Genomic DNA, 21,782 nt, shown 5'->3' on the forward strand with positions numbered 1-21,782 from the left:
GCTTGGAAGGAAAATAAAGGAAAAAGAAAGTCAAGTCACTGCTAGTGGGGAGAGAACAGCAGCATGGTCTAAGTACCAAAACACTAAGTCCCCTTAGGACTTCTTAGTGTGTCTCATTAAAACACAAATTAAATTAATAAAGCATGTATGGTGAACACCCCAAAGGCAGCAGGTAAATCAGGAGAGGCCAAGCAAAGGAAAATCTTGAAAACACTTGTTATCAGTTCCCACTCGCCCAGCTCCTGCTGGGTTTGCTGGCTGCTCAGTGAGCAGTGCCAGCCACGCAGCTGAAAACACTCAATGTTTTCCTCAGTGTGGGATAAACAGATGCAGCTGTGGCCAGAGCCTTATCAGGGATCTCAGGGCTCCAGCAGAAATAATCCCTGAGTGCTCGGTTGGTGGCAGAGTTGTTGTTAGGGTCACCACAGCAGGAGTCACCAGCCCGGTCCAGTTGTCCCAGGGGTGAATCTGGCTCTGAACCCTCCCCTCACCTCGGGGAGAGGATGGCAGGACATGGATCCTTTCCATGGGCCCTTTGGGATGTGAATCCCTGGCAATGACTCTAACCCACACCACCTGTCGGAATTTCCCAGTAAAGAGAAGCACAACTCTTCCACGTGATGTTTATTAAAAGCCACGGTCATTTGGTTAGAGTGGCCAAATCTTCCACTTTGGGGACACTTCTGCTTTTACTAGCAGAATTATTTGGGAGCGGGTGACATAACCAAGGTGCTCCGGGTATTGAGGGGGATAATTCAGGGAAATAATTCAGGGGAATAAGGGCAACCCGCTATGCTTTGTGGGATGCAGACATTTATAGTGTTAGTGGTATAACCTACCGGAATATTCGGAGCACATCCCAGCAGTTTTCCATAACTCCTCAGAGGGATATCAGCTCTGAGAACAGCACGGTGGGAGCAGCGGGGAAAGCCGGGCTGGGCTGTTCTGCGCCCCTAGAGCCGCAGGTGCGGTCACTGAACCCCTCCATCCCCGCTGTTCCCCCGGCTCCGGGCTCCCGGTGCAGCGCAGTGCGCAGGCGCGGGGCTCCGCTGGGCGCCGCCATGCTGTACGGCAGGCGCATGCCGGGGCGGTGGGGGCGGCCCATAAAAGGGGCGGCGGGGGCACTGTGGCCCCGTACTGGGACCCGGGACGGACGGAGGGTGGGTGAGCGGGAGGAGGAGGCGGCGGCACCACCGCGGGATGGCGGAGGGCGGCGAGCGCGTTGTGAGTGCCTGCCCTGCTCCGCTACCCCCTGCCCGCTGCCGCCTCCCGGCGTCCCGCTCCCTGTGCGGTGCTCGTTCTCCGGGGCTGGCGCTCCCCGGCGCGGTCGGTCTCGGAGCAGACTCTGTCCTGGAGGTGCTGGTGGGATGCTCTCGTAGCGGGTGTTCACTCTGAAGCCTGAAGGTGTCCCAGCCCAGCCGCGCTGGTGCCGTTCCGTGCCGGCGGTCGCTGGTGCCGGCAGCAGCCGTGCGCTGAGCTGCGCGTCCTGTCCTCGCTGGCAGTGCCGCCGGCTCCTGCTTTTCCCTTTTCCAGCTGTGAGCCCTGGGGGTTGCCTGGCACCAGCAGTAGAGTGAGGGGGAGGTTGGGTGCCCCCCACTTTAGGAGTATGCTAGGGTTACTTCTCCCTTAGAGAGGAATCTGCTGCTTCCAAATCCAGATTGTCGAGGATTTTCTGCTGGTGGAAGATGCACTTCTGCTGGAAGAGATGGCTGAGGAGGATGAGGAGCTCGACCTGTACAACGAGATGACTTTTGGGTTAGGTAAGACCTCAGGGGAGTCCTGGTGTTGGACAGCCCTGCCAGCACTTGGGGGAGCAGACACCCTGGTGGGCACTGCCAAGGCGTTCACCCACCCTGCTGTGTGCTGCTTCCCCCTTCTAAGACCGAGACTCCACAGAGGAGGATGTCCCAAAACTCCTGGTGGTACCGGAGATAAGCCCTGAGGTGGCCAAAGCACTGGTAGAGGCAACTGGAAGAGCAGCTGAGGAGCTGGCCGAGGAGGAAGGTGGGATGGAGCCAGAGATGGAGCAGGTTAACCCTCAGCTGGAGGAAGAGGTAGAGGAGCTGGCGACTGAGGAACGAGAGGAAGATCAGGAGTGCTTTGAGGAGCCCAGTGAACTGGGAGACCCAGCAGTGATGAGAGCTGTGCGGAGCAAACCCACGCTGGAGGTGATGTGTGAGCAGACAGGCAGTCCTGCTGCTCCCCCTCCATCCCCACACCTGTGGGTCCTGCCCCACAGAGGGCACTGGGGCAGGGAGGCAGACCTTTAACTCCCCTTTCCTTGCAGAGCCAGGACTCAGCGGTGCTGGACAGCGGGATTGGAACTTGCTGGGAAGAGTTTGACAAGGAGGACATGGTAAAAATGTCCCCACCCATCTGGGGATGAGGCAGGGTGGCTCCTGTGGTGTCCCCTGCTCTCTCCTCCTGTTCACTTGGCTCATGCCAGCATCTCCCTGTGTTCCAGCTGGCGATGGATCCCACGGCGTGGGGCTCCTGCCCTGGCAGTGTCCCTCGCCACCTCATGCTGGAGGTGGGTACCTCCAGCCAGGCCTTCAGGGAGTGGCTAAGGGCTCCCCAGTACTCTGGAACAAGGGTCACACAGGGAATTTGGGACACCTGGGGCATCTCCAAATGGCTCTGGAGGTGCACAGATATGTCTTGGGTGCAAGGCTGTGAGTGCCCACCCAAAGCAGAGCCTGTTGAGACTGGGGGGACTGGGACCCCCATGCTGGGTGTTCCCATGGGTCTCCAGCTGCTCCACACTATGAGGATGGGAGCACAGCTGGTCTTAGTTGAGCAGTGACCAAAGGTTTTAGTGAGCTAACTATTGCTGAGGGAGCTAAACTGTTCCCAGCTGTGCCCTGTTCCCACCTGCTGCTGCCTCCTCCCCACAGGATAAAGCCATCCTCCAGGTCCTGGAGAGACCTCCACCATCTACCAACATGGCTCTTGACTTCCTTGGCTCTCCTGTGCAGAGGGGCTATGGGGGCTCTCCCCGGCTCAAGTGCCCTGACTTAAGACTGATGTCCCCCAAGCCTTACCCCCAGTGCTTTCTCCAGCAGGTAACAGGTTTGGGGGTGCTCTTGCATCCCTTCTTTCTCTGCCTCCCCTCCTTGGAGGTGCAGCCTCGAGGACAGGCTTGTCTGACACCTCCTGTCTCCTGCTCTGCACCAGGCACCCCTGGTATCTCCTCGCTCCCCGTGCTCTCCTCAGCCCTTCCCGCCCGCTTGCAGACCCCCTGCACTCTTCAGTCCCAGCCAGGTAACGTGGTGGGCTCTGAGCCACTGCCATGGCCCCACTGGGGTCGCAGGGGATGGGGACAGTGGCAGTGTCTGTGGGTAGCACTTTGCCAGAGGGATGGGAGCCAGAAGGCAGCACAGAGCTGGCTGACCCCTCTGGGATGTTCAGAGGGGAAGGCTCACACCCTTTATCCCCTCTCTCCCTCTCAGACCGCAGGGTTTGCGCCCCCGAGTCCTTTCCAGCCTGGCTCCCCCACCGTGGGCAGCCCACCACAGCCCCTGGGTGTGCACTTCAGGCCCATGGCCTCTTCTTTGGACCCTGCTGTCTTCTTCAGCCCCTCAGCCACGGGCCAGCTGAACTTCAGGTAGCAGGAGTGGGACTGGAGGGATCCTACAAAACAGCTGGGGGTCACCTCACTCTGGAGGTGTCCCAGAACCCCCCCTTGACCCCTGTCTGGTGTCCCCTGCAGCACACCCAGCCACATGACCCAGCTGCACCCCCAGCACCAGCGCATCCTGATGCAGCGGCAGGGCAGGCAGGTGCAGAGGTACGGGGGTCTTTTGGGTGCAGGGCAGGGGGGCTCTGGGTGGGCACAGTGGGCTGAGTTGTTCTCCTGTGTGCCAGTGTCTCCCCCAAGAAGCTGTGGTCTCGGAAGGTGGACCCTTATGCTGGGCTGATGACTTCCAAGGAGAAGGACTGGGTTGTCAAGGTGGAGATGATGCAGCTGCAGAGTGAGAATATAGATGATGACTACTACTACCAGGTGAGCTCCTGCTGGCAGCACCTGCAGCTTGTTCCCCTCAGGGTGGGGCTTTGGGAGCTGGAGAAACCCTTCAGGACTGGTGGAGGGAACTCCTGGTTTCTGTTGTTACAGACCTACTACCACCGGCTGGAGCGCAAACAGGCGGAGGAGGAGCTGCTGGGCAGGCGCAACAAGCCCCCCAAGCTGGTCACTCCTTTCATCCAAAAAGTGGAGACCTATGACTCTGGTGAGGGGCTGGGGCAGGCGCTGGGGGGCTGGGGGAGTTGTTCTGGGATGTGGTGTCACCGTGTTCCCGCTGTTCCGCAGTGGTGCGCATCGCGGGGTCGCTGGGCCAGGTCACGGTGTCCACCTGCTACAGCCCTCGCCGGGCCATCGATGCTGTGCACCACGCCCTCGTGGAGGAGGAGGTAGGTGAAGGGAAGCTGGGCTGCCTGGGGCCCTGAATTGCTAGGAATGCTGCTTTAGGAGCTGCTCTGAGCAGTGGGATGGGGCACACAGTTGGAGGAGGTACCACCTCAGCAGTGGCATTTTGTGCCTGGCCAAGGGGTGGGATTGGGCTCTGGCCATGGTTTCCCCAGGGAAAAGTCACCTCTGATACCCAGGGAGAAGCTGGCCCAGTGCTGGGCTGGTGGCAGTGTCTGGGGATGGCTGTAACCTTTGTGCCTTCCTTTCTACCCTCCCAAAGGCTGCAGGGACCCACCGGCTGCGGGCACTGCACAGGATCGAGAAGGTGAGTGAGTGGTGAGTGGGAAGGGCAGCATGGTCCAGGTTTTCTGTTTTTACCTAGGGATTTCTCTAAGGGGGATATCTACCTAGGCAGGGTCCTGGACTGCCAGTTGGTAGAAGATGTCCAAGCTTTCCTCCTTACCCTGTGTCATTTCTCCAGCTCTTCCTGCAGCTGCTGGAAGTAGAGGAGGTGCAACAGAAAATGTCCCTGGGGGAGCAACAGCCCCAGAAGCAGGAGCAGAAGAGCCAAAAAGTGGAGAGTATCTACCAAGCCTTGAAAATCAGGGCTTGCAGCAGTGAAGAGTGAGTCTGTGCTGTGGGAAAGGGGAACAGGCAGCATGTCCTGGTCCTTGTGGATCTGAGATGGTCACTGATGAGCAGGTCTGGGTCACAGGAGGACTAGGTCCTTCCTTCCATCCTGTCACTGCAGCCTGTGCTGACCCTGCCTGTGACTCTTGTCCTCCAGTGGAGCTGATGCTGGTCCTTTTGGATGGACAGAGATGCTCCAGGTCCCTTGGGATTTGTGCCAATGGAGCCTTTGTTCCCAGGGAGGCAGAAGATGAATTCCTGCAACTGCTGTGTGTGCGGAAGGGCAAGAAGCTCGTGGCCCGGCTGCTGCCCCACCTGATTGGAGAGCAAAGGGAGAAGATCCTGCTGGCAATCACCTACCACCTGCCCTTCCTCATGAAGAAGGACATGCTGGATGAGGTAAGCACCTCCAGCCAGGGCAGGGATGACCTGGGCTGTCTCCTTCCTCTTCTGTTCTTGTTGGGGGTGGTGCCCTGGGCAATGAGGGGGGCCTGCCTTGTGGGGTTAGCAAGAAACAGGAGCCCCTTCCCATCCATGGGGTGGAGAAGGTCTCCAGGAGTCAGCCACCAGCAGTCCTGCTGGTAGTGACCCTCCCCTTCAAGTGCTGGGATGGGGGTGTGGCTGTGACAGGTCCAAGGATCTCAGATTCCTGCTCTCCCCTCTGCCCTGCCCAGTCTCTCCCCCTGCTCTACAGCCCCTTGAATGAGGTGGTGGGTGAGATGACCTTCAGCAAACTCATCGAGGTCCTGCAGGAGCTCACCCGGCCTCTGCCCGAGTCTTCGGAGCTCCCCCTCACCATGGCCTTGAAGAACCAGGTACTTGGCCCTGAGCCTGACTGTGTCCCTGGGGTGCCACTGCTGCTGGCTGTGACACTCCTGGTGCTCTCCTGCAGTTTGGCATCTCCTTGCTCTACTCCCTGCTGAGCCACGGAGAGAGGCTGCTGTCCTCACACGCGCCACTGAAGCCGTGCAGAGGGGACTTCGAGGCCTGGTGAGGGACGGGGTGAGCTGGGGGTGGGGTTTGTCACTGTTCCCTGGGGTGCTCACCCCCTGTGCTGCTGTCCCCAGGACAGACGCGGTGTACCTGATGTCCCAGGAGCTGTCACGCCTGCCCACAGCCTCGCTGGCAGAGCCTCTCTTCTTGCCCAGCAACCTTGTCCTGCTCTTCTGCCGCTACCTGGACAAGCAGACTGTTTACCACCTGGCAGCCAAGATGGCCGAGTGAGTACTGCTGGAATGGCCCTCCTGGGCATACCCCAGGAGCAGCCAGCGCTGGGGGCTCACTGCTTCTATCCCCTCGGAATTATCTCCAGAGATCTGCTGGGCTGAGCTGATCCTGGTGCCTTTGCTGCTGTTTCTTTGGGGCACATCAGCACCCTGACACCAAGCTCATCCTTTCCCTGCAGGTGCTCCCCGCTGCCCACCGAGGCTGACATGCTCTGCTGAGCCCCGGCAGCTGGGGGTGGGGTCTGCAGCCGGCGGTGCCGGGAATGGGCAGGGCCCGATGCCGCCGCGGCTTTGGAAGCGAACGCTTACCCTGGTGCAGGGCACTCTGGGTGACACGGGCAGCGGCAGGGATGGCACCGATGTGATGCCACCCTGTCCCGATGCCCCGGAGCACGGGGGTGGGTGGGTGTAACTTATTCTGGCCTCCCCCCTGGCAGTGGTGGGTGCTGGGTCATGGCAGGGGCCGAGGCAGGGCACAGGGGCGCTGGGAGCACCTGGGGGGGGATTTTGTCTATGGCACATTCTGTACAGTGCTTGGAATAAAATAAAAAGGTAATGAATGAGCTCCTCTGGCTCCTGGGGCAGCTTATGTTGGATGGACAGTGGTCCTGTGGGCATTGCTGGGCAGGGAGACCCCTGGCCTGGGACGGGGATCTGGCAAAAGGCAAGGAGAAGAGAGGGATGCTCAGAGGACTGAGGAGGAGAAAGGAGTGCTTGGAGAGGGGATCAGATCACACACCTGAGCACACAGGGAGTTGAATGGGCTGGAAAAGAAGGGATGTGGTGGGGAAGGTGAGTCAGAGCTTGTCCTGATAGGGAGATAGAGATTGGTGCACACGTGGGGAGGTGTTAAACATATATGGGTGGGTAATAAAGCACCTCTTGTCTCTGATGAGCTCCCAAAGGCTGTTTAGTCTGAAGTCTTCTGGTTGGAAGTACCCTGAGGCATCTTCCTAAGCAATTCTGACCCAACCCCCCCCAAGCTGATCCTCACTTTTGTCTCTGAGGCTGAGTGTGTGCAATGTCTGCTCCACTGTGGGAATCTTGGTAATGCCTGCCTGGTTTTATGGTGGGATTTCCCCTAATCCTGTGGGAGAGCTGGGACTGGGCCACCTCCACCCACCCAGAGGTCTAAACCTGACACCCAAAGCCTGGTATGTACTCAGAAGAGGTTTGCAGCAGAAAGCTGTCTCATCCTCAGGCTGCCCAAGCTCTAACCCTGAGTGGATAAAATTATTCCTTTAAAAGGGCATCCTTTAGGGGCCAAAGGGAGAATTTACAGAGAATAAGGCTGTGGGGGCTTGGGTGGGATTTATCTCCACTGCTCATCAAGGTAGCTCAGTTTCTTCTCCTTCAGAGAGTGCAAAGTCCACTGGCAGGACCTCCAAATCCTCCTGGCAGCTGTATCTTCTCCTACTGCCTCTCCTGCTCATCTTAAAGGATGTACATTCTCCTCAAGCTTTGTCCTTAGGGAGTTTTCTGAGACAGCTGTGTTCATTCCTAGCCATCCTCTTCAGAAGAGTGACACTGGCAGGTTCTCCATGGGGTGAGTCGCTCATTCCAACCCCACTGAGGCAATGTGGGGAGAATTCCAGTGTGGGGTCTCACCTGCCAGTGAAAGAACAGACCTTGCTGCTACAAATCCCAGGGAGAATTTCAGGCAGGAGGGAATTAGCAGCTGCTCATTGATAGCAGGAACTGGGGAGGACACTGGCAAGTCCTTCAGATAAAGATAAGCTGTGTTCTGTTTTGTTTGCTCCTTGCCTGGGTGCCAGTGTGGATGAAGGATGTGACCTGGCTGCAAATGTGTGCTACACCAAGTTCTCTAGCGTGGAAGGTTGGAGATCTCTGATGGATTTTGCTGCTCCATTACAGGAGAAAGCTGAGGGAAAGGAAGCAAAAACCATCTCTGTTACTCTGCTATAGCACCCAGTGCTTCCCACCTGCAGGGACAGACCCTCTCCTGGTAGCACCCAGGGGTGTCTTGCAGGTCAGGGACCCCCAGATCATTCAGCTGCATCTGGATGCTCTCCCTTAATCCAGAGCTGATGGAAGTTTAGGGTTTCTCACCTGCCCAGCTCCTCTTGGTGCTCTCCTGAGAGCATTGTTGGCCCCACAGGATGGTGGTGACCCATGACCATGGGCTGTCACTGGCCTTGGGGGGAACAGGGTCTGTGGGGCTCATCCTGGAATGTTTTGGGGTGTGTGGAGCTCATCCTGAAATATTTTGAGGTGTATGGAGCTCATCCAGGGCTGTCTTGTACACGGTTAATCCTGAAGCATCTTCAAGGTGTGTGTCTCATCCTGGGATGTCTTGGGGGTTATCTGGAGATGTCTTGTGCCAGTATGGGGTTAATCCTGGGATGTCTTGAGGTTATGGAGCTCATCCTGGGGCATCTTCAGGGTATGAGGCTCATCCTGGGCTGTTCTGGGCTCTTACAGGGCTCATTCTGGCCTACCTCCAGGGAATGAGGCTTATCCTGGGATGTTTTTGGTGGTGTACAACTTACCTTGAGGTGCTTCATCCAGGGATGTCTCAGTGGGGTGTAGGGTGCATTCTGGGAATTTTTAATGTCTTAGGCTTGTCCTGCAAAATCATGGTGAATATATGACTCATCCTGGGATAACTTAGGTGGTTTAGGGCTCATCCTGGGATGTCTTGGTGAATATATGGGGTTCATGCTGTGCCATCATCAGGTTCTGGGACTTATCCTGGAACAACCTGGGGGCGAATATCGCTCATCCTGGGACATCTTCAAGGTCAGTGGCTCATCCTGCGACATCTGGAGTGGTATAGGGCTCATTCTGGGATGTCCTGGACTTTGTATGGGGTTCATGCTGGGACATCTCTAGGTTATGGGGCTAATTCAAGGCACAGGGCTCATCCTGCGATGTTTTTGTTGGGGGGAGGGGCTCAGCCTGGTGTGTTCTGGGCGATACGGGAGCACTCCCCGGGCTCTGAGAGGACACGGGCTCAGTGTCGGGGTGGCGCGGTCCCTCAGCCGGGGCGCTGCGGGGACACAGCGCTCTGAGCTCCCCGCGCTCCTCCTCCCTCCGCCGCCACAATGGTACTGCCGCCACCCCCGTTTCCATGGTGACGACGCGCCGCCTGCCAGCGGCAGCGCCCATTGGCTGTTGCTGCCGGCGGGGGCGGAGCGGACGGGGACGCTGCCCAATCCGCAGCCCGCTCGCAGCCGAGGCCCCGCCCCGCGGGTTGAGGCGTGGCGGGCGCTTCCGGCGGGGCGGGCGCGGGCGGAAGCGGCGGCGATGGCGTCGGGCGGCAGCCGCGGGTCCCGCTCGCCCTCCCCGGCCGAGCGCCGCCCGCCGCCCTTCCCCGAGCACCGCGGGCTGGGCGCCCCCGACAGCGACTCGGAGGGCGAGGACATCTTCACCGGCAGCGTGAGTGCGGCCGCGGGCGGCGCACCGCCCCGGGGGCGCTGCGGGGCCGGGCCCGTTGCGAGGAGTTGCCCGGGGCATCTTCCGGGCTTGGTGAAAATTGTGCGGAACAGCCCCAAATCCCCCGAGTAAAGCGGGAGGGCGATGCCTCTGGTGTCGTGTCGCCTCAGGGGGAGCCCGGGCGGGGCTCGCAGCGCTGCCGTGGCTGCGGGACCGAGGGAAGGTTTGTGCTCGGCCGCTCCCGTGTGCCCGGGCTCTTCCCTCTCCCATCCTGCACAACTCCTGCCCAGGGAGGGATGGGTGGAGCGCGGAGCAGCCTGCTCTGGTGGAAGGTGTTGTACCCATGGGTACAACATGGCTGGAACGAGGTGGGCTTCAAGGTCCCTCAGGGCCAGCCACAGCTCAGCCTCTTCACTGTGAGGCTTCCCTGGGGGAAAAGGCTCCATCTGCCTCCCCCAGCATCATCAACTCTGATCCCCTCCACATCCACAGGGTGCTGCCATGGTGCCTTCAGTCTGAGATTGAGGGTGGTGAGGTGACAGGGGGCATCCAGTGTCCCCTGCTCACCAGGGCTCCGTGCTGGGCTGCAGGAGGGTTTTGGAGCCTTTGGTGGTACTGGTTCAGCAAACTAGGAGCTGCTGCACAAATCTGTGCTGAAGGTGGAGGTGTGAAGGGGGTCAGCAGCTTTCCTTCTCTCCAGCAGTCTTCTGTGCAGCAAATCCAGGTTGCTGAAGGCTCCTGCTGGCATTGACTCCTGCTGGCATTTCCCAGGTTTTCTCCAGGCAGGGACCAGCAGGCAAGAGGGGAGTTCAAACTGACTGGTGCTTTCCCAAGCTGAATTTCCCCAGTCAGCCACTGGTCCTTGGGATCAGCATCTTCATGGAGCAAGGATCTCGGCTAGAGAGGCCACAGAAGCCCTTCCTGGAGGCTGCAATGCTCTGGGGGTGATTCCCTGAGCTCTGGGAACCTCTGCCCACCTCACCCAGGCTTTTTCCAGCCTGCCAGATCCAGCTGGAGGCACAGGAGGAGTTGGTGTCTGTGGCAGGAAGTTCTCCAGGAATGTTCTGCAGTTTTCCTGCCTAGGGAGGCCTCGAGCAGGAGATTGTGGCCATGACCAAATGAACCTGCTGGGAATGGCCTGGCCAAGCTTCTCCTGCCACTGCCACAAAGCCAGAGCTGTGTCTGCCCTGCTCTGGGGCAGCTCCTGCCTGCTCTCTGTGAGCTGTGCTTGTGCTTTGCAGCAGGGAAAAAGGGAGATTTGGGGCAATGTGGATAGACTGTGACCTTGTGAGGGTGGAACTCACACTGCTCTGGGCAAAGCAGCAGCTGGGTTTGTTTGGAGACCTGGGAAAGTCCAGCCCTGGGCCTTGCAAGAGGAAGGTGCTGGTAGCTCTGGCAGGCACCAGGTCATGGAGGTGGTCTGGAACTTCCCAGGAACTTCCTTTTGTGAGGAACTGGAGGATGCAGGAGGTGGCTGGATGGTCTGTGGCCCACCAAGAGGGGTGAGCGCAGAGTGCCGTGGGATTTCATGGGAATCACACGTTCCTGTGCTGGGAGGGGAGGCTGCTGAGCCCCAGCAGCTTATCAGGTGTTTGTGGAAGCCGCTGCTGTAACTAGCACAGGGCTGTTCTTGTGACCTGGTGCCTTTGCTTGTCTGTGCCCTTGAACGTTAGGAAAACACTTTGTGGGGAGCAGGGGAGGCAGATCTGCCTGGCTGCTGTGTTCAGGAGGCTCAGCAGCCCCTGGGAACCAGCAGGGCAGAGTTTGGGTCAGACCTGAGCAGAAGCAGGGCTGGACCTCACCTGTCTGTTGGCAGAGGTTGGATCCCTGTGCGAGCACAGCCCTTTCTAGGGCTGCCTCCAAGGATCAGCTCTTCCCCAGGAGTTGTGTTTCCCTGTGGTGAGGGTCAGGCTGGCACAGGGGGATGTTGGGGGATGCTGAATCCACCCCAGACGTGGCTTGTGTCCTGTATGGGCTGATCTCAGCAGGCCACAGCTCCTCTGCAGCAGCAGATGGAGAAGTAGGAGCGGGGCGTGGTGCTTTCACGTCTGAGGAACTAAAGGAACTGAGGAACTAAATTTAAGGCAAACTGGGAAGAAGTTGCAGTAGAAAACCACTTTGTCCATGCACAGTGGGCTTCTTTATGAGCCTGAATATTTCCTGGGGGAGCAGAGGAGCTGTGTGAGCCCTTTCCTCATAGGGCACCACTGGCACCAGTCCTCTTGTTGGCTTGGACACCAGTCTGAAGGAGCCTGGGGGATGTTGGGCATGGAGGTCTCTGCTCCCAATCTCCATCACTAACACACATAGCTCCTGCCTTTAACTGCTGTGATCCAAGCTGGGAGCAATCCCTCCTCTAGGAAAACATCTTAAAATACAGGAGCTCTTGCCATCAAGTGAGTGTTTTGGTGGCTGTTTTGTTTTTACCACCTTAAAGAGAATCTGCCTCAGCACAGCTTCACTCCTGCAGGAGCAACGTGATCCCATGGCACTGCCTTGCTGGAGAGAGTGCCAAGGAGCTGCTGCTTTGGAGCCTCTATTAGAGACTCCATTTACTGCCCATCAAAGACCTGTTCTGTTCTCTGCTGGGACCTACAGAGCAACACTTGCTGTCCCCTTCTTCCTTGGGATATCTGCCTGCCTGCAAAATGAGGGATGGTGTGGGATGCAGGCATCTGTAACAGGAATGCTGGAGCAGCTCTGTCTTCTGGTGGGGAGGACTGGTTGGCATAAAAGCTCTCAGGTGGGCTGTCCCCTTGTCCCCAAGCCTGCTCCCAGCAGCCAGGATGGTCCTTTCTGGGTGGAAAGTGGCTCCAGAGTTTGTTGTGACACTTTGGTGTGCTGTCCTGAAAAGTGGCAGAAGGGGGGGACGCTGAAGGGCACAGGGTGGTGGACAAGGAGGGTGGCATGTTTGCTCCTCCATCCCTCAGTGTAGTGACCTGTCTTTGACCTTTTAATCCTCCCACAGAGCAACTCCCCGGCCCTGAAAGAGGAACCTCCTCTCCCTGTGAGCAGCTCCTCCAAAGAGAACGGAGTTCATGTGGAGCAGGATGACCAGGACCTGTTTGCAGGTGAGTCTGGGTGTGCTGGGCCTCTCTCAGCCCCAGGCCTGGAGTGATAGTCCTGAAATACCCAGAACCAAAAGCAGATCATAAGTCCTTATCTCAAACACATATTTGAGTTTGCTCTGGTGTTGTGTTCAGGAAGGTTGGAGCAGCCCCTGCCAGGTCTCTAGGATAATCTGCTACAGGAGAAACTGTTTGGGAGCTGAAGAGGATTAAAATGAGATTTTTGTTGCCTTAAGCCCTGAGGTGGTGAGTGTCTCCTCAGAGTTAAAGGGTTTTCCTTCTCCACCTTCTCCTGGCTCCAAGCCAGTGGAAGAAGCACCTCTAGTAGGGACCTGGCTGTTCCCAAGGAACAGGAAACACAAACCCCCTCAGCAGGGGAAAATGGGGAGAGTCAGACATTCCCCAGCCCTGGCATGCTGGGCTGAGAGTCAGTTGTGGATAATTCTGCTAAGAGGTGGAAATGTTTACATCTTCCAGGTGGAGAGGTGGCCTGGGAAGGAGCCTTCCTCCCAGGTACAATCTGCCTTGGCTTTAGCTGCTCCAGGGTGCAGCTCCCCAAGCAAGGAGGTGATCAGTGAGAGGTGATGCCTGGCTCCCTCTGGAATAAGAACTTCCTTGGGTTGACATGGTGCTCTCCAGCAGGAGTGATCAAATGCTCTTACTGCAGTGACAATGCTTTGTTGGGCTCTTCCCAGTGCTTACAGGGGTTCCTCCCCATGGATTTCTTTGCTCATTAAGGCTGTTGTTACTTCCTGGATCCCACAAATGAGAGAATATTGCAATTGCCTTTCCAGAAACCCTGAGAGAGAGGCTGATCCTTGCAAACTTCTTTTGACAGATGCCACTGTGGAGCTGTCCCTTGACAACACTCAGAACAACCAGAAGAAGGAGGTGGCCAAACCCTCCAGTCCTTTGCCCTCGTTAGATGTAGCAGCAAGTTCTAGAAACCTTTCAAAGAGCTATGAGGAGGTGAGAATTCCAAACTGTCTTTGGCAGGAACCTCTCTGTTTTCTCAGTTGTAAACGTGAATCTAAAATTATGTAATTAACATGTAATTGCCTTATTGAATGCCCTGATTTGTGTCTCAGGCCATCAGAGTGGGACTGGTACCACTGCAGTGGGGCTCAGCTCAGCCTGGTGGCATTCCTGCTCTTGTGGAGGTCCAGATTCCTTCCAGAGCTGTCACAGTGCTGGATCTGGTCCTGAGGGTCCCAGCTGTGAATGGGAGCTCTGCAGTTTCTTCTTGGGGCTGAGCAGTTTGTGCATCAGTCTGGGCAGAGAGTGGGGTAGGAACAACAAACCCAGTTTGGGATCCTTGCCTGGACACAACAAGGAGGAGCTGGAAGGGATTATAGGACAGACCTGGCCAGACTGCAGGGGACAAGCTCACCATGATGGGGTGGGTTAAACCCTGGTTTCCTGTTTTGACTTGCTGTCCCTCTGTGCTTTCTCCAAACAGCTGGAGGAGGAGGAGCAGGAGGACAAATTTGACCTGACTGTGGGAGTGAGTGACCCAGAGAAAGTTGGTGAGTTACAATTCTGCATGGGGAAAGGGCTGGGCCCTGCAGTTCCTGCCCCTGGGCTCTCTCTAAGTACAAACCTGAGCCTTGAATAACATTTCCAAGGCTTCTTCTGGCATCTTAAAGAAATGATGCTGCACAAAGCCCAGGATGAGAATGAGCCAGGCAGAGGCAGGTTCTGGAAAGCCCAGAGCCAGGTTTTTGGGATTCTTGGTGCCTGGCACTGTGGTGACCAACTTGGCATGACCTCCAGGCAGCACTGCCCTGTGTGGAGCTGCCATGGGGTAAGCAAAATTCCCTTAACCTGAAACTGAGTGCATTGTTCCATGCTCTGGCACATTCCCTGGAAGCTGGGCTTGCCAGGGAAACAACTCTGGCTTCAAAATGAGAAGCAAGAGGGTTTCTGTCTATTGAAAGAGGGGTCAGAGAGTCACGAGCAGCCATGTGGAAGTTCCTGGAGTGCAGAAAACCCAAGGGGACATCAGATCCCAGGCAGCAGAGCAGCCCCACGAGTGTTCCCACTGCATGGCTTGTGATCCCTGGAGCTGGGAGGTGTAAATCAGATGTATCTTAAGGGTAGCACTGGAGCTCAGAGGAGATGCCCTTCAGATGAACTGCCAGGTGAACAAGGGGATTTCTGTGTGAGCTGGAGCAAACTGCCTGTGGTGTTCCAGGATCCAGCCCCATCCAGGCTGACTTGCATCCCGTGAATGGACTGTTTCATGTGCCCCACAGCCCCTGAATTGTTGGGGTGTGAGCAGATGTGTGGAGCCAGCCCAGAGGCTGCTGGCCCAACAAGTGCCCAATTGTCAGTGCTGGCTCCCATAGGAAGTGTGGGGAGGCAGAAGCAGGTTGGGAAGTGGCTGCTGGGCAGGAGTCCAGGGCCATGCAGCAGGATGCTGCCTCTGGGTTTGCAGGAAGATCCAGGGCTCCATCAGACCCAAAATCAGGATCACTGAGGCAGGGAAAGGTCAGGAGCCTTGTGCTTTGTGTTCAGGGAATAGTGGAAAGTGCTGATGCTGTGATCCCAACACCTCCTTTCTGTTTTCCTTAGGGGATGGCATGAATGCCTACGTAGCCTACAAAGTGTCAACACAGGTATGTTTAACCCCTCTGTGTCTGAGTTTCCATTATTTTTCCATGCTTAAAGGCAGCTGGACTGTGTGTCCTCAGCCAAGCCAGCAGTGACCTAAATAAACAGGAGGCCTGAACGCCTTGTTCTGTGGATTCAGGAGTTATAATCCACAAAGGATGAGCCCAGCAGAGGAATAGGGTTGGAATCTGTTTGAAAGGAGACTGGCTTTATTTTCACAGCCAGTTCCTTCTTTGCAGCCTTGGCTGAGAGGGATGCTCAGCACTGGAGGGAGCAGCAGGAATGACATCCATTGGGAGAGTCCCTGAGCCCTGGGCTGCTGCTGAAGGTTCTGTGCCAGTGGCAGCATCAGATTGAGCTGACCTAGCTCAGCACTCTCTGCAGAGCTGCTGCTGTAGTTGCATTCACATCAGCACCTATTCCCCTCAGTTTCCATGAGAAATGCAGCTGCTGGAATGCTTTGGAGTCTGGCTCTGGGCTCTGGAAAGTTGCTGCAGCTGCCTGTACTATGGCTGCTGGACTACAGGCAACCTGTGGTCTGAAGAAGAGACAAGAGGCTTTGTTATCCTTAATTCCTGCTCTGCAAACTCAGTCCAAAGCACTGGTGGGCCCTGTAGTCTTTAGGTGGCCTGAGGGGTGTGTCCCTGTTCCTGTGTGGAGCAGGGATGATGGGATTAGCCAGTGGGCAGGGCTTACTAAGCAGCCCACAGCTGTTTGTTATTTAATGCCATTAATTCTGCTGCTGGCTCCAGGGAGAACCCAGTTGGGAGAGAAACAATGGAAAACCTGGGAGAGAAACAATGGAAACCTTTTGGAATGGGCCAAAACTTGCTCTGCTCACTGCTCACATCTTGCAGAGCTGGTGCTGTCCCACTTCACCCCAGAGGTGCCAGCAGGGCCAGGCTTTCCTGGGGGAGTGTGACCCAAGTGCCATGTGTTCCCCAGACCAGCATGCCCATGTTCAGGAGCAAGCAGTTCTCAGTGAAAAGGAGGTTCAGTGACTTCCTGGGGCTCTATGAGAAGCTGTCGGAGAAGCACGCCCAGAACGGCTTCATCGTCCCTCCGCCGCCTGAGAAGAGCCTCATCGGTGAGTCAGGAGCTGCACTGCACCAGGGCTGCCACTCCACAGCTCCCTGAGCCCTTCTGCTGGAGCTCTGTGCCCAAGGACTGGCCTGCAGCAGTCTCAGAGCTGACAGGGAAGCTGCAGAGTAGACAGGGAAATTCATCTGGGTTCCGTGGCACAAAGCTCTGGCTCCATACTTGGAGCTCTGGACTTAAATCCTTGATGGAGTTCACAGGTGCCTCCCCACCTGCTTGGTGAAGAGTAAAACCTCCATGATGTCACTGAATTGCTGTTCACTTGAGTTCAGCCCATTGCTTTGCCTCTTTCCTGCATGTCAGTTCCTTGGGTACGAGCAGATTTCAAATTTCCAAAGTCTCATTCCTGTTGTAAGATTCCTCTTCTCCACTGTCACCCTGGTAGTCTATAATAAACCACTTTACCTTGTAATAAACCACTTTACCTTGTGTGTAGAGTTTGGAGCAGCTCATTAATCACATCTTCCCTCTGTGCTAGGCATGACCAAAGTGAAAGTTGGGAAAGAAGATTCCTCCTCTGCAGAGTTCCTAGAAAAACGTCGGGCTGCTCTAGAGAGGTATGACCCCATCAGCTGTCCCTGGACTGAGTGAGGGACCTCAGAGAGGACCTCTGCTCTTCATGGTGGCACCACCAAATTCCCCAGGAAGACAGGAGAACTGCTGGGTGAATTAGAACAGTTGTTGGCTCTGATTTCCAGCCCCCCAACTGCTGTTCTGGAGTAAATACCAAGCTGTGATGGACAGATTTAAAATCAAAAGCTGGATTTGCTACAGCCAGAGTAACTCCTGGAGTTGTTCCTCCCACAGGTACCTACGGAGGGTGGTCAGCCATCCAACCATGCTGCAGGACCCGGACGTCAGGGAGTTCTTGGAGAAGGAGGAGGTCAGAAGGGTGGAGTGAGGAATCCTTGGAAGTGCTGAAGGAAATGGTCCTTGAGCAGTTAATGAGGCAGGATCCCCCCAAGGCTCAGTGGGAAGTGGCAGAGCCATGTAAGAGTGGGAGCTGCTGCTGGCACCAGGTGCCCACCAAAGCTGCTGAACCATCCCCTCAGCTGGGAGAAAACAAACAAAAGGGCAGGGAGAGATCACTCAGCAGGTGCCTCATGGGCAAAACAGAATCATGGAATGGCTTGGGCTGGAAGGGACTTTTAAAAGCCCAGCTCATTCCACCCCCTGCCATGGGCAGGAGCACCTGCTGCTATTCCAGGTTGCTCCAAGCCTCATCCACTGGCCTTGGACACTTCCAGAGGTGGGGGAGCCACAGCTGCTCTGGGAAACCTGTGCCAGGGCCTCATCACCCGCACAGGGAAGAATTTCTTCCCAATATCCCATCTGTCCCTGCCCTCTGGCAGTGGAAACTCATTTCCTCTTGTCCTGTCACTCCAGGCCTTGTTCAGAGTCCCTCTCCAGCTCTCCTGGAGCTCCTTTAGACACTCAGTGGGGCTCTGGGCTCTCCCTGGAGCCTTCTCCTCTCCAGCTGAACACCCCCAGCTCTCTCAGCCTGGCTCCATCTCCTATGGCAAAGCAAACTTTTCCATTCCTTTCCAGCTCCCAAGAGCAGTAGGAACCCAGACCCTGAGTGGAGCAGGAATAATGAAGATGTTCAACAAAGCCACGGATGCAGTCAGTAAAATGACCATCAAGATGAACGAATCGGACATGGTGAGTGTTGGGGCACCCCTGGGCATCCCTGTCCTCACTCCAGAGCTGGTCCTCAGCTCCAGCTCTGGGTGCAGGGAAAGCCTCCCCTGTGGGAATCAGCTCTGCATTTACCCATTGCAGTGGTTTGAGGAGAAGCTGCAGGAGGTGGAGTGCGAGGACCAGCGGCTGCGGAAGCTGCACGCGGTGGTGGAGACGCTGGTGAACCACCGCAAAGGTGACAGAGGGACACCTGGGCTGGGCCTGTCACACCTGGGCTGGGCCTGTCACACCTGGGCTGGGCCTGGAGAGGGTCACCAGGGGTCCCAGGGACACTTCCAAGGAGATGGGACAGTGCTGTAAAGGACTCTCTGTCCTTTCCTCCTGGGAGACCAGAAATGGTCACCCCAGTTCTCGTGTGCAGCTCCACAAGCTCGGGATGGCAGTGTGCAAGGGAAACGGGGTCCTGTGGGATCACAGGATCCCAGGATGGCTTGGGGGCTAAAGGAACCTTAAAGTCCATCTTGTTCCACCCCCTGCCATGGGTAGGGACACCCTCCACTGTCCCAGCCTGCTCCAAGCCCTGTCCAGCCTGGCCTTGGGCACTTCCAGGGATGGGGCAGCCATAGTTTGTCTGAGCAACCTGTGCCAGGGCCTCAGTTCCCTCACAGGGAAGAATTTTTCCCCAATATCCCATCTATCCCTGCCCTCTGGCAGTGGGAAGCCATTTCCCTTTGTCCTGTCCCTCCATTCCTTGTCTCCAGTCCCTTTCCTGCTCTCCTGGGGCCCTGTTAGGCACTGGCAGGGGCTCTGAGGTCTGCCTGGAGCCTTCTCTTCTGCAGGCTGATCAACCCTAATTCCCTCAGCCTGTCCTCATGGGCCTGCTGTAGCAAACCTGAGCAGAGCTGACCTCTGGGAGTGGGGATGTTTTCCTTCCTCTGCATTTTTCACTGACTTCTGCAAAGCTGTGCCTGTCTTCTCGCTCAGCTGCTTCCCTTTTCCTTCCCTTTCCTGCTTCCCTTTTCCTCATGGCTGGAAGCTGCTGGCTCTGACTGAGGCAGTGCTGGCCCTTCCAGCTGGTATCCCCTGGAGCTGTGGGAAGGCAGCTCCAAGGGCTGAACTCTCTGCTGGGGAGCTCCTGGTGCAGCCAGGCCCTTCTCCTGACCCTCATCCCGTTCCCCAGAGCTGGCATTGAACACAGCCCAGTTTGCCAAGAGCCTGGCCATGCTGGGGAGCTCAGAGGACAACACAGCCCTGTCCCGGGCCCTGTCCCAGCTGGCTGAGGTGGAGGAGAAGATTGAGCAGCTGCACCATGAACAGGCCAACAATGACTTCTTCCTCCTGGCCGAGCTCCTGGGGGACTACATCCGCCTGCTCTCGGTTGTGAAGGTAAGGATTCCTTTACTCCTGCTCCTCGTACCCATTGTAGGCTTAGGGATGCCAGGAGATCTTCCAAACTCAAGCACAGGGCAGAGCAGAGGGAAACCTGGCTGGCTGGGCAGGTGTGCCCTGGTTAGGTTGGAAGATGCTGTAGGTGAGGCCTGGCTGTGCTGCTGTTCTCCAGAGGGGATGTGGAGCAAGTTCATGGCTTGTGGGTGACCCAGCCCTTCCAGAGGTGAAGGCTGAAGCTGGGAGCTGGTGACCTGTGATACAGGGGGTGAAAACTGACCTGCCAGGTGCCTGCTCTGGCAGAGCCTGAATGCTGAGTGCTCCTGAACTTGGGCATCAAATCCACACAGCCCACCTGGTGCACTGGGAAGAAGCAATCCCATGGGACTAGCAAGTCCAGCAGGCTGCCCCCTTCCTGCCCCAAAGGCCAGACCACCATATCCTTGGTCCATTGGTCCATACAGGAGCTGTGGATGCTCCAGGGCAGGACCCAGTCTTATTCTGGCTCAGCTTTGGTCCAGGACCTCCAGTGTCCCCTTGTCAGGAGAGCTGTGCCCCTCCTTCCCTCCAGGGAGCCTTTGACCAGCGCATGAGGACCTGGCAGCGGTGGCAGGATGCCCAGACCATGCTCCAGAAGAAGAGGGAGATGGAGGCCAGGCTGCTGTGGGCAAACAAACCTGACAAGCTGCAGCAGGCCAAGGATGAGATCTCAGAGGTAGGGAACGGAGCGTGGGGTCTCTGCTCTGCTCCTGCCCTCCCTGCTCCAGTGCAGACAGAACCTCCTGGGCTGGGGGGCACCTCCTGAGCAGGAGGGAGAGGTGTCTGTGGCCAGGTTACACCAAGGGCCAAGCCAGCCTTGAGTGAGGCTGCAGGAGGGGCTGCTGGTGCTCCTGCCTCCTGTGACCTCCATGCCAAGGTGGTGCCAAGGGCCGAGCTCTGCTCCAGCAGCACCTCTCACATGCACGGTGGTGGCTCCAGAGCCCCATGGAGAGGGGGCAGGAGCTCTTTCTGCTGTGCCCAAGGTGCCCTTGCTGTCTCTGCAGTGGGAGTCCCGGGTGACGCAGTACGAGAGGGACTTTGAGCGCATTTCTGCCGTCATCCGCAAGGAGGTGATCCGCTTTGAGGTACGTGGGGACAGCCCTTGGCACTGACCCGGGCTCCTGCCCCTCCTCCTGGCACAGCAGCATCCCTGAATCCCAACGTGTGTGAGCTGGGGTCTTGCTGAGGGGGCTTCCCCACAGGGAATCTTAAAATGAAGCTGGGTGGGCCAAGATCCTCTGTGGCCCATGTGCTGCTCTCCTCACGGGGCCCCAGGAGGAACAGGAAAATCCTGCTGGTTTCTCCTTCCCCCTCCCAGACTCTGGAGGGTTTTGGTGGTTGCTCCAGCCTCATGCCCATCTCTTGCAGAAAGAGAAATCTAAGGACTTCAGAAACCACGTCACGAAATACCTTGAGACGTTATTGAACTCTCAGCAGCAGGTGAGTGCTCCCTGATGTGGTTTTATGTCCAAATTCAGGCCGTGCTTGCGAATCTCTCAAGCCTGCCCCCCTGCACTGCAGCTCCATCCTCAAGGTTCCTGACTCTCTCCCTCTCCTCCCTGCAGCTGGTGAAGTACTGGGAAGCGTTCCTGCCTGAAGCCAAGGCCATTTCTTAATTGGACTGAGCAAACAAACCTGAATTTTGCCTTTTTTTTTTTTTTTTTTATATACACTATACCTCCTCCTCTTTTCCACCTGAGCGACCCCTCGTTCCACATGCTGGAGCTGGTAGAGGTGTCACCCCCAGAAGAACAGCTTGTGAGCCAGTAACTCTTCTAACTGTATATTTTTCATTTAGCAACATATATTTTCTTACTGAAGAGAAACTAGTTTCCTGCTTCCAGACCAGACCCGCAGCCAAAGGGTTAATGAGATCTGGCAAATATCTATTTTTCAGGCTGGGTTTTAAGGCTCTAATGAATTATCTTACTCCTGCAGTGCCATTAAAGTTCTGTAATAAAACTTCTATCAGGGCAAACAGGCTCTGGGTGTTTGGGGTGGGATGGGGAGGGGTAAGGGTGCATCCCTGGAGGCCGAGGGCGGCAGCAGAGCCTCCCCCGTGTTGTGACGGGACAGAGGTGACCTTGGACGCTGCTCTGGCCACCTGTCCCAGCTCTTGATTAGGCTTTGGCTCTCTGCCTTTCCTCCGCTGGGAGCCGTTTTTAGGATCTGAGCTCAGCGGGGCTCTCCAGCGATCCCACTTTGTGGCATTCCCAGGAATCCACAATGGAGCTCTCAGGGCTGTGCTGCTCCTACCCCCCCTCCCTTACCCGGGTT

The 21,782-nt window shown here is 56.8% G+C and overlaps 2 protein-coding genes across 2 annotated transcripts; both read left to right on the forward strand.

Moving 5' to 3' along the window:
- Positions 1 to 402: 402 nt before the first annotated feature.
- Positions 403 to 6,827, forward strand: PATL2 (PAT1 homolog 2). The gene is given in 20 exon segments (XM_054642291.2): positions 403 to 1,148; positions 1,150 to 1,224; positions 1,658 to 1,760; positions 1,882 to 2,168; positions 2,288 to 2,356; positions 2,465 to 2,530; positions 2,895 to 3,062; positions 3,175 to 3,261; positions 3,450 to 3,604; positions 3,710 to 3,787; positions 3,865 to 4,003; positions 4,115 to 4,229; positions 4,310 to 4,410; positions 4,689 to 4,733; positions 4,890 to 5,032; positions 5,278 to 5,437; positions 5,713 to 5,853; positions 5,931 to 6,028; positions 6,106 to 6,258; positions 6,444 to 6,827. Coding segments are annotated over 20 exon segments (2,310 nt in total). The 5' UTR covers positions 403 to 1,061; the 3' UTR covers positions 6,484 to 6,827.
- A 2,656-nt stretch (positions 6,828 to 9,483) lies between these two features.
- SNX1 (sorting nexin 1) lies at positions 9,484 to 21,483 on the forward strand. Its single transcript, XM_054642099.2, has 15 exons — positions 9,484 to 9,663; positions 12,629 to 12,731; positions 13,567 to 13,697; positions 14,188 to 14,254; positions 15,303 to 15,346; positions 16,287 to 16,428; positions 16,918 to 16,996; positions 17,247 to 17,322; positions 17,988 to 18,101; positions 18,222 to 18,315; positions 19,261 to 19,466; positions 20,038 to 20,181; positions 20,510 to 20,590; positions 20,874 to 20,945; positions 21,071 to 21,483. The coding sequence occupies exons 1-15, from the start codon at positions 9,532 to 9,534 to the stop codon at positions 21,119 to 21,121; spliced, it is 1,536 nt and encodes a 511-aa protein (XP_054498074.2). The 5' UTR covers positions 9,484 to 9,531; the 3' UTR covers positions 21,122 to 21,483.
- Positions 21,484 to 21,782: the final 299 nt, after the last annotated feature.

The sequence above is a fragment of the Agelaius phoeniceus genome, chromosome 13 (genome assembly GCF_051311805.1).
Source record: "Agelaius phoeniceus isolate bAgePho1 chromosome 13, bAgePho1.hap1, whole genome shotgun sequence".
Lineage (NCBI taxonomy): Eukaryota > Metazoa > Chordata > Aves > Passeriformes > Icteridae > Agelaius > Agelaius phoeniceus.

Excerpts from the sequence above, each read along its gene's own strand:
- SNX1 (XM_054642099.2), top strand. The coding sequence starts at position 9,532 with ATGGCGTCGGGCGGCAGCCGCGGGTCCCGCTCGCCCTCCCCGGCCGAG. Across the intron at positions 13,698-14,187 it reads TTTCAAAGAGCTATGAGGAG|CTGGAGGAGGAGGAGCAGGA; the intron begins GTGAGAATTCCA and ends TTCTCCAAACAG. Across the intron at positions 16,429-16,917 it reads GCCTGAGAAGAGCCTCATCG|GCATGACCAAAGTGAAAGTT; the intron begins GTGAGTCAGGAG and ends CCTCTGTGCTAG.